General features: G+C 49.8%; 1 protein-coding gene across 1 annotated transcript; it reads right to left on the bottom strand.

Moving 5' to 3' along the window:
• Positions 1 to 9,165: 9,165 nt before the first annotated feature.
• Positions 9,166 to 13,359, bottom strand: LOC121104070 (thyroid receptor-interacting protein 11-like). The gene has a single exon (XM_040636560.1). The coding sequence runs from the start codon at positions 13,357 to 13,359 to the stop codon at positions 9,166 to 9,168; it is 4,194 nt and encodes a 1,397-aa protein (XP_040492494.1).
• Positions 13,360 to 14,727: the final 1,368 nt, after the last annotated feature.

Below are 14,727 nucleotides of genomic sequence, written 5' to 3' on the forward strand. Positions count from 1 at the left end.
ATTATCACCTCCACGAATGAAGCCCCGCTCTGGGCACTTCACACGTGTGAAACCCGGGGCGCACGACTTGACGGCTACCTTCTAGTGCACAAGCGTGTTCCTGAGACACAGGCCCGCCTCCCCCCCCACAAACCCCAGTCCCCCGGGGACGCCCCCGGGGACCCCGCGCTCCGCAGGCACCTCTGCACATAGAAGCATCTTTGCAAGTGCCGCGCACACCGTCGTCGTCGTCTGTGTCTGTCGAGGAGGAAGAACAGGAGGTGAAAGAGGGCGTCCTCAGGCTACTGGCCATGTCCGTGGAGGTTCCGGGATGCTGCGCCCACCGGGAACACGGAAGAGGGTTCCGCAGGCGCCAGGGGAACCAGCCAGCCTCGGAGAAGGTAGGAGGGGTTGGTTCCACCGCGCTCAGCTGAGGCGGCTTAGGGACGCCGCATACGTCGGCTGCCCTGACAACCTTCCCGCTCATTGGCGACTCTGCCCAGACGCTGATTGGACAATTTCTCCGCCCCCTCAGGAAGGGTTCATTGGATTAAAAAAATATAGCCCCGCCCACTAAATGCAGAATCTCTCTGGGGGCGGGACGTAAAGGGAAACGGACGTAAAGAGCCACCGCAATGCATTCCGGGAATTGTAGTCATGGATGCACGGGGAGAGCACCAGAACATTTTCTGTCATTCACAGGAGGGGGAAGAGCTGCAAGATCCTCAGCATTGGGGCGAGGCGCAGAGAATCCAGCCTGAGGAAACAAGTGTTAGTGTTACATTGAGTCGGGGCTCAGTCTCAACCACTGAACAAATGTTCATGGAGCGCTGACTCTGCGCCAAGAGTTGTGCTAAGTAAGGGCTTTGCGCACATAATCGCCTTTCAAATGTGGAGGAAGGAATGTGCGGAAAACTGCTACAATAGGAAACTATGTAGTAGTGAAAGCGAACTAGAGCTGCCAGTTACAAGCATCAATGGCTGAAGTTAAGAAACATAATATTCAGTGAAAGAAGGGAATAGAACATTTTTTAAAAGTTCAAACCAAGCAAAACGAATGTTTAGAGTAAATGCACATAAATGATAAAATACTATACAGAAGAAGAAAGGAATGAGGGGAGGGGAAACAATCACCACATCTGTGACATTTAGGGAATGGGGAGGGTAGAACACTGGAGGAGAAGGATTATATAGGCCCTTCAATCATTTCTCACGTTCGGGTGGTTCACATGTGTTTCATGCATATTTAAGACGTTCCTTATATATATATTTTGTACTGGACTTCTTAGAAAACATTTCCTAGAAAAATAAAGAAGTGCATTTGTATGTTCCATTTCTCTGTCAGGAGCACTGAATGGAGCTACTCAAACTTTAAGAACTCACACACACACACACACACACACTAACAATAAAATGTCAGGGTACATATCTTAGGGCAAGATCAGATATCAAAAGCTTACTTAGTATTTAATGGAGGGACAAGAACTCATTGATACCCAAAGTAGAAATGACAGTGGAGAAGGTTGAGCTTAGGGAGGCTTGCCAGGGGGAGTGGTGAGATCAAATACACCACTTTCGTTGAGTGGTCCTCTGCCAAGAGGGTAATGCAAACCACTGAATGAGCACAGTCTCCTACCTTGGCAGTGGACACATTCCATGCGTGTAAGTAGTAAGTGTGAAGGGCAAGTAGTATAAAGTGTCAATCCCATAGGTGTGGATGGTGAGGCTGAGAGTAATTGGAAGAAGGTGGAGGCAGATATATTGATGTGCCTCTTGTCGTTTTCTAAGCAAAGGACACCTCTGTTCTGCAGAAAAAAAATCTGATTCAGAGGACACTGGTCCGTTTTTCACTGAGGGCCACGCCAAAGGCTTCCTGCAGGCAGGCCCAACTCCTTTAGAAGTTGCTGATGAAGGAGCTAGACCTTTATGACACGGGAGTGGAGTTTGTTACTGGCTAGTTCAGGCGTCTCACTCAGGCTGTGCGATGCCTCCAAAGAGGAGACTATACTGGGGTAGTCCTCAACTATGTCATGAGACAATGTCAGAGAACGTTCACTGCCAGCTCATCTGCATCCTCTGACAAAGTCAAGGAAAGAGAATCTGAAATGTAAAACCCCTGTGGACATTCATATTGGAGCAAAAAGCAGGCATTAACCATGAAACTTCTCCGCAAGAGGCTAAAGTAGGCATTTGGTGTTCTGTCTATCCAGCATTCTTTCTTCTACAACAGCCTGAGTTAATGATGAAGAACTAAACCCTCCTTTCAATCCGTGTGGATTAGATGAGGCTCCTTGCCTGAAACACGGTGAAACTTACCAAGGCCTGGCAGTCACACGCACAAACACCCTCACCATACTTTAGAGCTGGGGAGGGTGGTGGTGGGTTTGTCCAATCAGAATGAATGCCAGGGTCGAACGGGAGGGAGTGGCTAGGCTAGAAGAGCTCTCTTTTTTGCTGGACTGGAAGGATGTACTTACAGAGTTACTGAGAACGATCTTGTCACCTCATATAGGCTGACAATGATGCTAATGGGAAGGCTAATGGAGTCTGGAGCACTGGGTGCTCAGTTAGGGGTGACCCCGGTTTGCAGTGTGGGAGCTGACGGGACAATCCCCAGAGCCTGTGGAATTGATGGATCAGGAGGATCTCGACTCAGAATGATGAAAGAAACTGACACCTAGCGCTTGGAGCTTGCATCCTGAGCTGGGCACAAACGATTCCTCCTTTCCCATCAGCACCTCGTAGCACCTCAGACAAACCAGCATCTTCCTTCCCTGCTGGTGCTGTTTTCTGAGTCTGGGGCCTGTGAGCTCATCACAGCTTTAAATGCCTACAGTCCGTTGAAAGGCTATCTTTCTTCAGTTGAATTGCTTTAGCACCTTTTTCAAAATCAGTTGGATGTATTTGTGGGGACGATTTCTGGGCTCATTGTTCTGTTCTATTGATCTATGTGTGTGCCCTGCAGATGACACACTGTCTTCCTTATTATAACTATCTAATAACTTTGGAAACTGTGTAGAATGAATGTTCCCACTTCATTATTCTTTCTCAAAACTGTTTTTGAAGTTACACAAATTCCTTTGTCTTTCCACATACATTTTAGAATAATCTTATCTATCACTACCAAAAAAAAAAAAAACCTCACTGGATTTTGACAGGAATTGCATCAAATCTCTCTACCGATCTGGGCAGAATTAGCATCTTTACTATGCTTAGTCTTCCAATTCATGAACATGGTATATCTCTCCATTTATTTATATCTTTGATTTCCTTTATCAGTGCTTAATAGCTTTCAACATGTGACTCCTGGACATGCTTTGTTAGATTTATCCCCAAGTATAGTTTTACTAGTAATTATGAGTGTATGTTTGATTGTGGTGCCCACATGTACATTACTAGCATATAGCAATACAACTTACTTTTACATGTTTATTCTGTATACTGTTTCACTGTGAAATTCCATTATTAGTTCTAAGAAGAATTACCTTTTCATACCTTCTTGTGGCATAAGCCTGAAATTAAGATTCCATATTAAGAACTGTTCTGATGCCTGGGAAAATCAAGGAGGGGCTCAAATGGCCTAATGCACGTTCTCCTCCTTGTCCTCCCTCACAGGTAAGGTCTCCTAACCAAAAACCCTTCTCACCACAGGGACCAGACATGGTGCCTGTTGATTTTTGAGGAGCAGCATTCAGTTCCCTAGAAGCCCACTAAATTCTTCAAGCAAGCCACTCATAGCCTCCTATCGGAACCAGGACTTGCAGCCCCCCTCCACCTTTAGGACACAGTCTTGCCTTCCAAGCCTCTGCTTATTCCCTGTGTTCCCAAGAGCAACCCCTGTGCAGCCCTGCACAGTGTGGGGGATCCTACCCCTGAACTGTGAGCATATGTGACTAGTGAACTGCTGTCAATCACAGCTGTCGGGTGTCAGGTGATCCCCACAGGTTTGCAACAGGAAGCTCTCTCTCACCAGGGAACTGAGGAGAAGGTGAACAAAACAAGTGGCATCACAAACAAGGTGGCCCACCTTAACTGAGGACATGGGGACAGCGTGAACTGTTCCTTTGTTAGCTAACTAGCCTCAGAGGTGACAAGCACTATCTGGGAGGGAACTGGCCATCGCTGGCCAGCTTGTGTGTTAGCTCCTGTTCTGTTTTTCAAATGGAGGTCGCCATCCATTTCCAAACTAATGTCCCATCTTTGTCAACAAGGTGAGAACCAATGTGAACTGACTGTATCTAGGCGTGAGGTGCCCTGAATGTGACCTGCATCTGGCCTGTATGGGTCTCCAAGACTCCCTGCTGAGGTCCGCTACACACATGCTGACTGGTGTGCTTGAGTTCCACTGACTGGGAGTTGGGCCAGTGCTGGGGCAGACATGCAGATCCCGTTGGGGAAAGCGCACCCCAAGCACAGTCCTGGGGATGACCCTCTGTGTTGTCGGTGGAAAGGAAGGAGGCCACTACCCCAGGGAGACGTAAGAATGGCTCCGTGGATGCCTCCTGAGCACTGTGGTTCAGGCAAAGGGAGTGGCCTTGCCTGTATCCGGAGCTGCTGCTGCCTTCCCTGTTACTATGTGTCCTCCTGAGCCCTCAGGGTTTGGAGGTCCACATCCATGGCAGCCCAGGGCCCAGGAGCTGATGAGAAACACAGAAGTGGAGGGGGGAGGGGTGTTTGGTGTTCCACTTCTCTCCCAGTGAAAAACCTCTCAGCCACACACTTGCATTTCTCTTAGTGTTGTTGCTTCCCAGCACGCTGAAGGATTCATCTCATGATGGAGGGGCTTGAGACGCCCACCCCGGCCATAGACAAAATGATTTGCCTGTCAGAAAAAAAACAGAGAAAGACGAGCAGGGTAAAAAGACACTCCGCACCCCACAATTATATCCAGGAACAAATAAATTGGAAAAAAAAGGAGGCATGGAAGAAAGAAAACTGGATACAGGAGGAGGAACCCTCCCCCATCCCCGAATTAATTCAACATAGGTTCACAATTTGACTCAATAGAAAATCCAAACTTTACTGAAATAATTTATATGGCGAAAGATAAAAGAAGGCCGATTGGCTTTCATGACTTTACAACATAGTTCCTGAATTAACTTTAATGTCTGCTAAGATGCACGGGTAGGCGAACCTTCATGGACTTAAAACGAGGGTTCAAACTATGGTTATACTAATAAAATAATCATATTTCCTTCTATATGTAATGCTTCTATATTTAATGCTTTGATATCTCAGGCCTTGGTGACTTTGGAGGGACTGTCCCTGACAGGCATAGTTAATTTTTGGAGATGGTCCACAGCTTGCCTCTGAGCACACCTTTCACATGTAAACCAACCAATTCAGGGCCTTTGCCCCCAACCACTCCCTCTAAGAAGCTCTTACACTCTGGGCCCCCATCCCCTGCCCTGATCACCCCAGGGCAGGGACAGACTACTCCAGACACCACTATGGCCCAGGCCCACTGAAATTATTCCAATTAACCAGTCTTAAACCTGCTCACCCTGCCTCACCTGTCCCTTCCCGTGGAAACCACAGTGAAGGGTCTTGCCCGCATTTTCCCTTCACTCCCTCTTTCTCCCACTTCCCTTGGCGGCCCACCATGGCTCTCAGGACCTCCTTTCTTGGGATCTGTGAGTCTAAAAAGCTCCTTCTTTTGTGACAGTTATTTCTATATCGTCCTGGTCCCTTTAAAACATCTGCGACCCCGACGGGTGCCTGGGTGGCTCAGTAGGTTAAGCTTCGGGCCCAGGTCATGATCTCAGGGTCATAAGGTTGAGCATCCTGTTGGGCTTGTGCTCAGGGTGGAGTCCCCCTGGGATTCTCTCTCCCTCTGCCTCTTCTCGCCCCCTGCCCCCACTTGTGCCCATGCACACACATTCTCTCTCTCTTTAAAATAAAGAAATAAAAACTTAAAAAAAAAAAACCACCTGGAATCCCAACAAATTTAGAGATGGTGAATATTTTGCTATTATAGATTTGGCCAATATATTCTGTTCAGTGCCTATTTCAACATACTCTCAGTCACATGTGCCTTGACCTTGAAGGGGACACGTTTTACCTTCTTACGCACAGGGCACCCAAACCACACTGCTACCACATGCAATCTTTGTGGGCAGGAACTTACTGCACCCATCTTTCTCCAGGAACATAGGTATGACATCACTTTTTGACATCCTACTGTGAGGGCATTTGTTTGACACACTTGTTAAGGACGTACAAGTGCAGGGGCGCTGGGGTGGCTCTGTGGGTTACGTGCCTGCCTTGGCTCAGGCCATGATCTCAGGGTCCTGAGATCCAGCCCTATCTCGGGCTCCCTGCTCAGTGGGAAGCTTGCTTCTCCCTCTCCCTTTGCCCCTACCCGCCCCTTGTGCTCTCACTCTCATGTTCTCTCTCTCTCAATTAACCAAATAAAATTTTTTAAAACAAAAAGGAACATGCAAATCCAAAATCTTTCAGTACTTTTTGGGTTCTGGAGGTGACATATTCCATGTTTATAATTTTTACTGAAGTCCATTTATGCTGTAACTTGTCAATGAGCCTACATTATGAGGGGCTCCCCTCAACAAAAGGCTCTAGGGTGGGTCCAAGTTAAAATCCCCTGTTAGTGCCCTAGTGAAAAGGCTTTAGCAACCTCCTCTCCCACTTTCTGGAGTCCCTGGACCACCCATGGTATCTGTAAATTGTCCATGGGCTCCCAATGCAAGAAACAGCCCTCCTCGGCCCTGGGTTATAGACCATGAAAGCAACAATTGCTGGCCATGCACTGGGCTCTCCTGGAAATAGAGACTCTCACGGATTCTGAGCCTTCATATACAGCTGTCTGTTATTCCGTGGGTCATGGTACCCCCCACCAGCTCAATATAGTTAGCAAGGCCTTCTTGCTACAGGCTGAAGACAAAGTCTGCTTATCCTACCTGAGGTTGGGGGTGGCTGCTTCTGTCCACAGTCCATTGCCAGACTCCATGGTGCTGGAGGACATCAGCCCTTCCTTCTACCCTTGGCCACGTAGAGATTCCCATGGGATCAACTGAGTGAACATCAGTGGGAGTTGATACATTTGGTTTTGATGACCACCTCTCCCTCTTGCTCAGGTGCCAACTTCACTTCATAGAGAAGCACCTGTCCTACACCTTAGTCCCAGGTTGAAATTGATATGGAGACATCAGAGTCCATTCTGATGGAGAGCCTGAGATTAAGTTTCAGTAGGAAGTGTTGCCTTAGCACTGGATATCATCAGAGGCCCTCAAATGGCCTCACTCCAAGTTCCCTTCCCCATGTGCCCCCACAGATCAGGTCCCCTGGCCAAACAGCCCTCCTTATCACAGGGACCAGGCACAGCTTCTCCCCAAGTACTAAGCTCCAACTCCCTGACACCCTGTGGAATTATTTGGCAAGCCAATCATTCCTTCCTGCAGAAGGTAGGCTCACCTTCACTCTCTTGTTACTACGAGGCCTGCCCCCCCCCACAGCCCTTGTTTGTTCTGTTCCCATGTGTGACACCTCTGTGGCCATGCACAGTGTGGGCCCTGAGCAAACATGGGTAATAAATTACTGTCCAGCTCCTCTGTTCAGCAGCCCGGCATCCAGTATCTTTAGGATGGGAATCACTCCCTTCACCAATGGGTGAAGAGGAAAATGAAATCCTTCTGGTCTATACCTTTGTCAAGGCGCAATGATGAGGCTCATGGTCTTGAAGTCATTTGGGTAATAATCTATTTGGGGCTTGTAAGAATTCACCTGGGGCTAAAGGGCAGCCTCTATGTGAATGGTGAGCGGGAGGGAAGGCCCCAAAGGCAAGGGCTTGGATGGTCTCTTCAAGGTCAAACTCCAGGCAATGGGGGAACCCTCAAATAATCACAGCAGGGAAGTAACATCACATTTTCATCTCAGTTCTCCCTGACAGCAGTGTGGAGAATGGATTCAAAGGAGGCCAAGAGCGGAACCAGCAAGACTGGTAGGGAGTCTACTGCACTAGTCAGCGCGGGATAGGAGTGGGTGAACCACAGCACTGGGAACAGAAAGGGACGGAAGGAATTAAGATATTGGGCAGGCTGAAGAAACAGGAAAATTAATGGAATGAGGTTTTTAAAGAAATTTGAATGGATTGTGTCCAGGGTACAATGGAGCAATTAGCCTTGAACAGCAAATGAAGATTTGGAGTGGCTTTTGAGGAAATGAACAAGGGAGTTGACCGTGGACATTTGGGGTAAAAACTACGTAATGCTAATTAATAGGAGCTAGTTAAATACTTTAGGGTAGAACCATAAACTACTGGGTTTTCATTTAAAGAATAAGATGGCATTCATTCACATTTCAAAAGATCTCTAAGGCAGAGTGACTAAAAAAAAAAAAAAGCAAGTCAGAGGATAATACACTCCCAAATAGACAAATACACATGTATTTCTAAAAGGCCAGAGAGAAATAGGGTTACCCCTAGAGTGGTTTCCCAGAGAGCAGAAAAGGAAATGATAAAAAAAATAATAATAATAAAAAAGAAAGAGAAATGGTACTTAGCTGGGAAAAGCAAACTTGCATTTTTTAAAAATTATATTCATCTTGTCTTTCATGCTATTCACCTTGTTTCCCATACAAGGAGTGTATGCTCGAGTATTTGATAAGTTTGGAACATTAAAACAAGTTGATGTGTTCCTTACCCAAAGTACACATAGATACCTACTCCTTGTAAAAATATTAAAGCATTAGAAACATTACTGGAAGTATCCTTTGACCACAACCTCCAACTCCACCAATGTCTACTCTCATAAGAAGGCACCACATTGGGGCACCTGGGTGGCTCAGTCAGTTAAACATTTGCCTTTCCCTGAGGTTTTGATCCTGGGATCCTGGGATCGGGCCCCATGTCAGACTCCCTGCTCAGTGGGGAGCCTGCTTCTCTCTCTCCCCCTGCTGCTCTCCCTGCTTGTGTGCTCTCTCTTTCTACCAAATACATAAATAAAATCTTTAAAAAAATAAAAGGAGTCACCACTGTTTTCAGTTTGGGGAATACCTATGCAGTCATTAAAAGACCCCTTTTTTGTTAAGTCATAAAAGAATATTTTTATTAAGCTGAAAGCAAAACTGCAAATACATTACGTTTTGCAAAAGGCCATTTTGGGCTAAGGTAGACACACAGAGTGACTTGCGTTCTTCAAAGCGCCGTCTCCTCTCCGGCTTGAGAATCGTCTATTTCTTTGAGGGGCCTGTGGCCGCCATTCCAACCTTCGTGGCAGGTGACAGTATTTGGGGCGTGTATGTGGGGAAAGCATCAGTGACAGCATTTAGAAGAAGGTGCTCCGATCCATCCGTTTCTGGTCCTGGGGGGGTAATGAGAGACACAGCTGTGGTGCGGGGCTTCACATCTTTTTTTCGGGGTGTGGATCCTAGGGCAGTGTTCAGATGTTGTGGGCCTTGTTTCTTAGCCACTTTTCCCCTTCCTCCTGAATCTGGGGGCTTCACGTCATGAGCAGAGGGTTTAGGTGGTGGAGAAGCTGAATGTGATTCCGCTTCTAGAAACTGGACGAAAAGTCCTGAAAAAGAATTGTTGGCCATAGCTCGGTGACTTGGTTTCCCAGGTGTGTTGGGGGCGCTTCTGGATCCAGGCCCCCCAGTCACCCAGCTGGTAACCCCACCTGGCCTTTCACTGAACAGCTGGCGCATCTGGTCTTCTTGGATCCCCAGCGTGCCTGCCATCAACCTTAAGGCTTCCTGCCGGTCGGCATCAGGTGCTTGCAAAGAGCCCACGAAGAGTCTCCTCAGGAGGGTTTTGTCCACCATGCCTTCGGACTTACTTACTAAGTCCATCAGTTTCTTCTGGGTGTCCTCCAGGACTTCCTGCTGGACCTCGTTCTGTTTCTTGACTTCTTGGAGCTGGTCTTCCTTCAGACCCAAGTCAGCCTTTGCTTTCTGGAAGCGTCCCTGCAATGACTTCAGTTTCCCTTCTAGGCTGTCTGCCTTTTCCATCCACTCGGCGAGTTCCAGCTTGAGGGCGGCTAGAACGTGACCGTACTGCCTCCCTTCCTCCTGGGAGGCTGCAAGCTGGAAGGCGGCTTCCTCTTTCTGCTGGGTGACCACGTGCAATTGCTCCCGCAGCGACTGCACCTGCACACTGGCTCGATGGCTCGCGTTTTCCAAGGCCGTGGAAGACAAAACGAGCTTTCCCTGCAAGACCGTCACTTCCTCTCTGAGTTGAGCCACTTTGCCTTCTGAGACCAAAGCTTCGCGGCGACGAGAATCTTCGGCTTCTGAAGCGACGTGACGCCGTCTCTCCAGCTCCTGGGTGAGGCGTGATTCTCTCTCCCGTAAATGGTGCACCTCCTTCTGGAGGGCACAGGTTTCCATTTGTTTCTGTGTCAGTGCCAGCAGGACTTCCTCTCTCTCCTGTGGACACACAACTGTCTGGTCCTGCACGGATGCAACTGCATCGACGAGCCGCTTCGCTTCCCCGGTCTCGCCCTCTTCTTTCCCTCGCAATACTTGCTCCAAAGCAAGTGCCTTCTCTTCCACCGCAGCGGACTGGGATTCCTCCTCTCTCGGCAGCATGGAAAGCCGCCTGTTGGTCTCTTGCAAGGCCTGATTTTCCATTTCCTTTTCTCTACACGTTTCCACGAGCTTTGCATTTTCCTCTTTCAGTTGACACACATCCGTTTCAAAATCTGCTAGTCTCTCCTTCAAATCGGTGACTGCCTGCCTCAAAAGGTCATTTTCACTCACTTGGCTACTGAACTTCTCCTGCAAAGAAAGCAATTCCTCACTTTTCGCTTGCAGTCGGAGCTCTTGATCCGGAATGAAGTTTTGCAGAACGGCCTGTTTCTCCTTCAGCGGCTCCATGTCGGAATCCCCGTGTTCCTGTTGTTTGCCTTCTCCTGGGGACGCGGCCGACACGGAATCCATCCATCTCTGCTTCTCTTCCTGGAGGGTTCGAATCATTGTATCTTTTTCTTGCATTGATTTCCTTAGCTCTTCTACCTCCTCTTGGCGCAACTGAGAAGACTGGCTCACTACGTCAGATGTCACGGCCTTCAGAGAGTCGGCTGGCTCTGAGGAGTCGGGGGAGGGCTGCAGGAAAATCGCGTCCAGTTTCCCTAAGAGGAGATCCTTGGCGTGGCAATTCTCCCCGATGCTGAGCTGAATTCGTGCCAGGTCCTTCTCTAAGTGTTCTAAGGTTATTTCCTTGCCTCTGTAAGTCTGGATCAGGTCCATAGAGGTCGCCTGCAGTTTGGAATCCTCCTCGCTGCCAGGGCAAGCCTGCGCCTGGAGCTGGCGAAGATCGCTCTGAAGCTGGGGTGACTCCTGCTTCATGTTTTGGACCGTGGTCATCACCTGCTCTTTCCACTCTTCCATGATCTTCACTCGCTGTTTGAACGTGTCCCGTTCCCGCAGAAGCTCCTTGAACTGATCGATGTGAACGCCGCGAACCTCATCACCAGTGCTGGAGGTCTGCAGGATGGTCAATAAAGTCTGACATTTCTGACTTAAGGCATCCACTTCGAGGTCTTTTTCTCGAATAATGTGTGATAAATTCTGAATCGTTTCTCTAAACATCTCCTGACCACTACATTCAATTCTCGGGGACAGTTTCCGATTTTCCTCTTGCATCCTCTGGAGCTCTGCTTCTTTGGCAGCAAGTCTCTCTGTCATTTTCTGATACTCCCTTGTCAGATGGCTATTCTCCCTCGTTTTCTCATTTAAGACAGCCAACACTTGGTCGCTTTTCGAAGCACACTCTTGCAATTGCTGCTGAAGTCGCTCCACGTCCACGCGCTGGCGCTGAGAAGCTGCAGAGATTCTGCTGGAAAGACCCTCGATCTCCAAATCCTTCTGCTGGATAATCTGAGTTAGTTTACCAATCTCCTCTTTGGACACCCGATCGATGTGTTCGGTCAATCGGATGTTCTGTTCAGTTAGAAGCTTCATCTCCACTTCTTGCTCTTTTATTCCTTGGACTGATCTTTGAGTTTCGCCTTTAGATGGATCAAGCTTCTCACTTCCGTTCTCTCTAGGAAGAGGCTGACTGCTTGTGACTTGAACGTCGTCACAGTGCTCTGCTGCAATGTGCTGGCTTTTGTCAGGCAGCTGGGCTTTCATTTGGCCTAATGTGTCTTGCAAATTCTGAATCTCCTGGTCTTTCGCTGCAAGGAGCTGAGCGCGTTCAATATGCAGCTGCTCCTGCTGGGATTGAAGATGGTCCACTTTCTGCTTCTGCTCCTGTAGAGACTGAAGCAGTCTTATCTTCCCCTGCTGCTGGTTGTGAATGATCTTCTGTTGTTCCTTTACTTCCTCCTCGAGGTCATCTTTTAACTCGTTCAGTTGGAAGACTTCACACTCCAGTTCGAGGATTTTAGGGTCAGGTACAGGGCGACTCTGTTGTCTCAGGCGCTCCAGTTCTTCTTTCAGATGATGATTTTCGGCGGTCACGGAGGTGAGACGCATGTCTTTGTCCTCCACGGTTTGCTCTAAAAGGTCATTGCTTCTTGAGGCTTTTTCTTTAATGACCTGTGTCAATTGCTTCTGCTCCTCCAAAGCAGAGGACAGCATGTCCTTGGTTTCTCTGTGGTCGGCGTCCATCTGCTCGATCTTCTTTTGGAGGTGGAATAGTTCCAGGTCTTTCTCTTGCATGAGTCGGATCAAACGTGCATGCTCTAAAGGTAACAATTTCTTGATGGTTTGCTTGTACTTCCTCTTCTCTTCCAACGCCTTCTTCTCAGTCCGATACAATTTCGCTACTAACCGCCCTTTTTCGATCTTTAAAGCCCTCACAGCAATGTTGTTTTCCAGACACTCCTCGTTGTTACGGAGAATCGATTCTTCCAGCTGGTGTCTTACATCTTGGAGTGCCAAAACCAACTTCTGGTTTTCTGCTCTGACATCAGAAGCAACGTTGTTCAGATTGTCGTTCAGCCGCTCCATCTCTGCAAGTTGTTGCTCCACCCGTCCAAGCTCACTTTCCCTTTGCTCATACTCACGTAGTTGTTGGCGGTGCCTCTCAATGACGTCGGCCAGTTGCTTCTTGTGGAGACTCTGTAATACCGATACTTCAAGTTGGTGTTCGTCTAGCTTCTTCATCCGTTGTTGTTCTAGGTCCCTGATGGTGGTCTTCAGTTTCCAAATTTCACTGGAGTCTAGTATCTTTGATGACGACTGAGACAAACGCCTCCAGTGACTAACCTCAGCCTCCAGTGTTTCGATGTCCTTCAGGAGTCTGTTGATTTGTGCCTGTGATGTGATGAGGTCGGCGAAGTCCATCTCCTCGCCAGTGGAAGTTCCCTTTCCCACGTGCCCGGTGAAATCAATGTGGCTGGTGAAGCAAGGCTCTCTGCCATCCACTTCCCCTGGGGAATGGTCTAGGCCAGAGCCCAGGCCACCAACCCAAGGCAACATCTCTGCGGGTCATAAAACTGTCCTGGTCCGCTGTGAAAAAGCGTCCAGTGCAGTCGGACTACCCCGCCAAGTGTCCCAGAACCCCTGCCTGCGCGAGCCTAAGAATCCCAAGACAATAAGCGTTTCTAGGCAACGCTTGCGTGGGCCCGGCCCCCCTCCCCTCTGCAGACCAGGTCCTTAGGAAAGGCCAAGGCCTTGGTCTTTCCCAAGGCCGTCTTTGGCCACTGGTCCCGGTCCCAGCCGCTCATCCCCACGACTTCTCACGCCAGGGCTGGGCCCCTTCCGCTTCTTCCCCCGCTTTCATGGCGGTCCTGGGCGGGTCCCAAGTGCATGCTCCTGCCTCACCGCCCCCAGGTGCCTGCCCACACAAAATGCACTTGGCCCTCGACTTTCCCCCTAAGTGGTATCACAGTACACAAACTCCTTTGGCGTGTGCTTTCCACGCAACCGAATCTTTTTAATGGAGGTGAAAGGTACACAGTCCCACGCACCCATCCACCTAGGAGTGAAGGTCCTAGGTGCATTTGACAAATGTCTACACACGTGTAAGGCATGGCCCTCAAGAGACTTTGGGCATTTCCAACCTCCAGAGGCTCCAGAGTGACCTGTCCCTCCCTGCCTCGTTAGCCTGCGGGGACAGTGAGTCCCACTCCTGGGTTTGCTGGTTCACTGGCGGCCGGGAGCGCTGTGACCCATCAACTGCCTCCCGCAGGTGTGCGGCCTAGACCGGGGAGGGGGTCGCGGGCGGTGGCGAAGACCGTGCTGGATAGGGGGCTCCTGGCATCTCACAGAGAGGCCTGGGGTTCAGGCCTTGGGTGGAGGAGGGGCTGGGAACCACACCCCTTGCCTGGTCCCACAAGGCCCCCCCGGTGGGCGGTGCCACTGGATGAGAGGCAGAGAGGGCGGGGCTCCCGTCCAGGAACAGCTCCACAGCCGCCTGGGCCCTGAGGTGATGCAGCCCTCTGAGCGGTTCCCAAGCTGCCCTGCCCAAGCCCCTTGGTCAGCCGCCTCCACCAGGAAGAAGCAATCCAACTGCATGAAGCAGGGGCCAGCTAGACCGCGGGTAGGCGAGTGCGCCGATCTGGGTTGGCACGGGATGAGCCGATTGGGGACGCTGGCCTGGCCGCCTCGGCAGGGCCGGCTGTTTTCTGGGCCGCGCGCTCGATGCCTTGCAGCACGCGGGATCTGGGACCGGGCTGCGCCACGTCGCGACCTGGAGCCCAGCTCTGGGCCAGCGCCAGAGCCCCCGGGGAGCAGCGGGGTGGGTCGTCATCCCGCCGCCCATTGTCCAGGCCCGCAGAGCATCGCCCAGGAGGGAGTGGACCCGAGCCTTCCCCTGACCTCCCCCGGCCTTCCCCTGACCTCCCC

Source organism: Ursus maritimus, unplaced genomic scaffold (genome assembly GCF_017311325.1).
Source record: "Ursus maritimus isolate PB19 unplaced genomic scaffold, ASM1731132v1 scaffold_2, whole genome shotgun sequence".
In the NCBI taxonomy this organism is placed as follows: domain Eukaryota; kingdom Metazoa; phylum Chordata; class Mammalia; order Carnivora; family Ursidae; genus Ursus; species Ursus maritimus.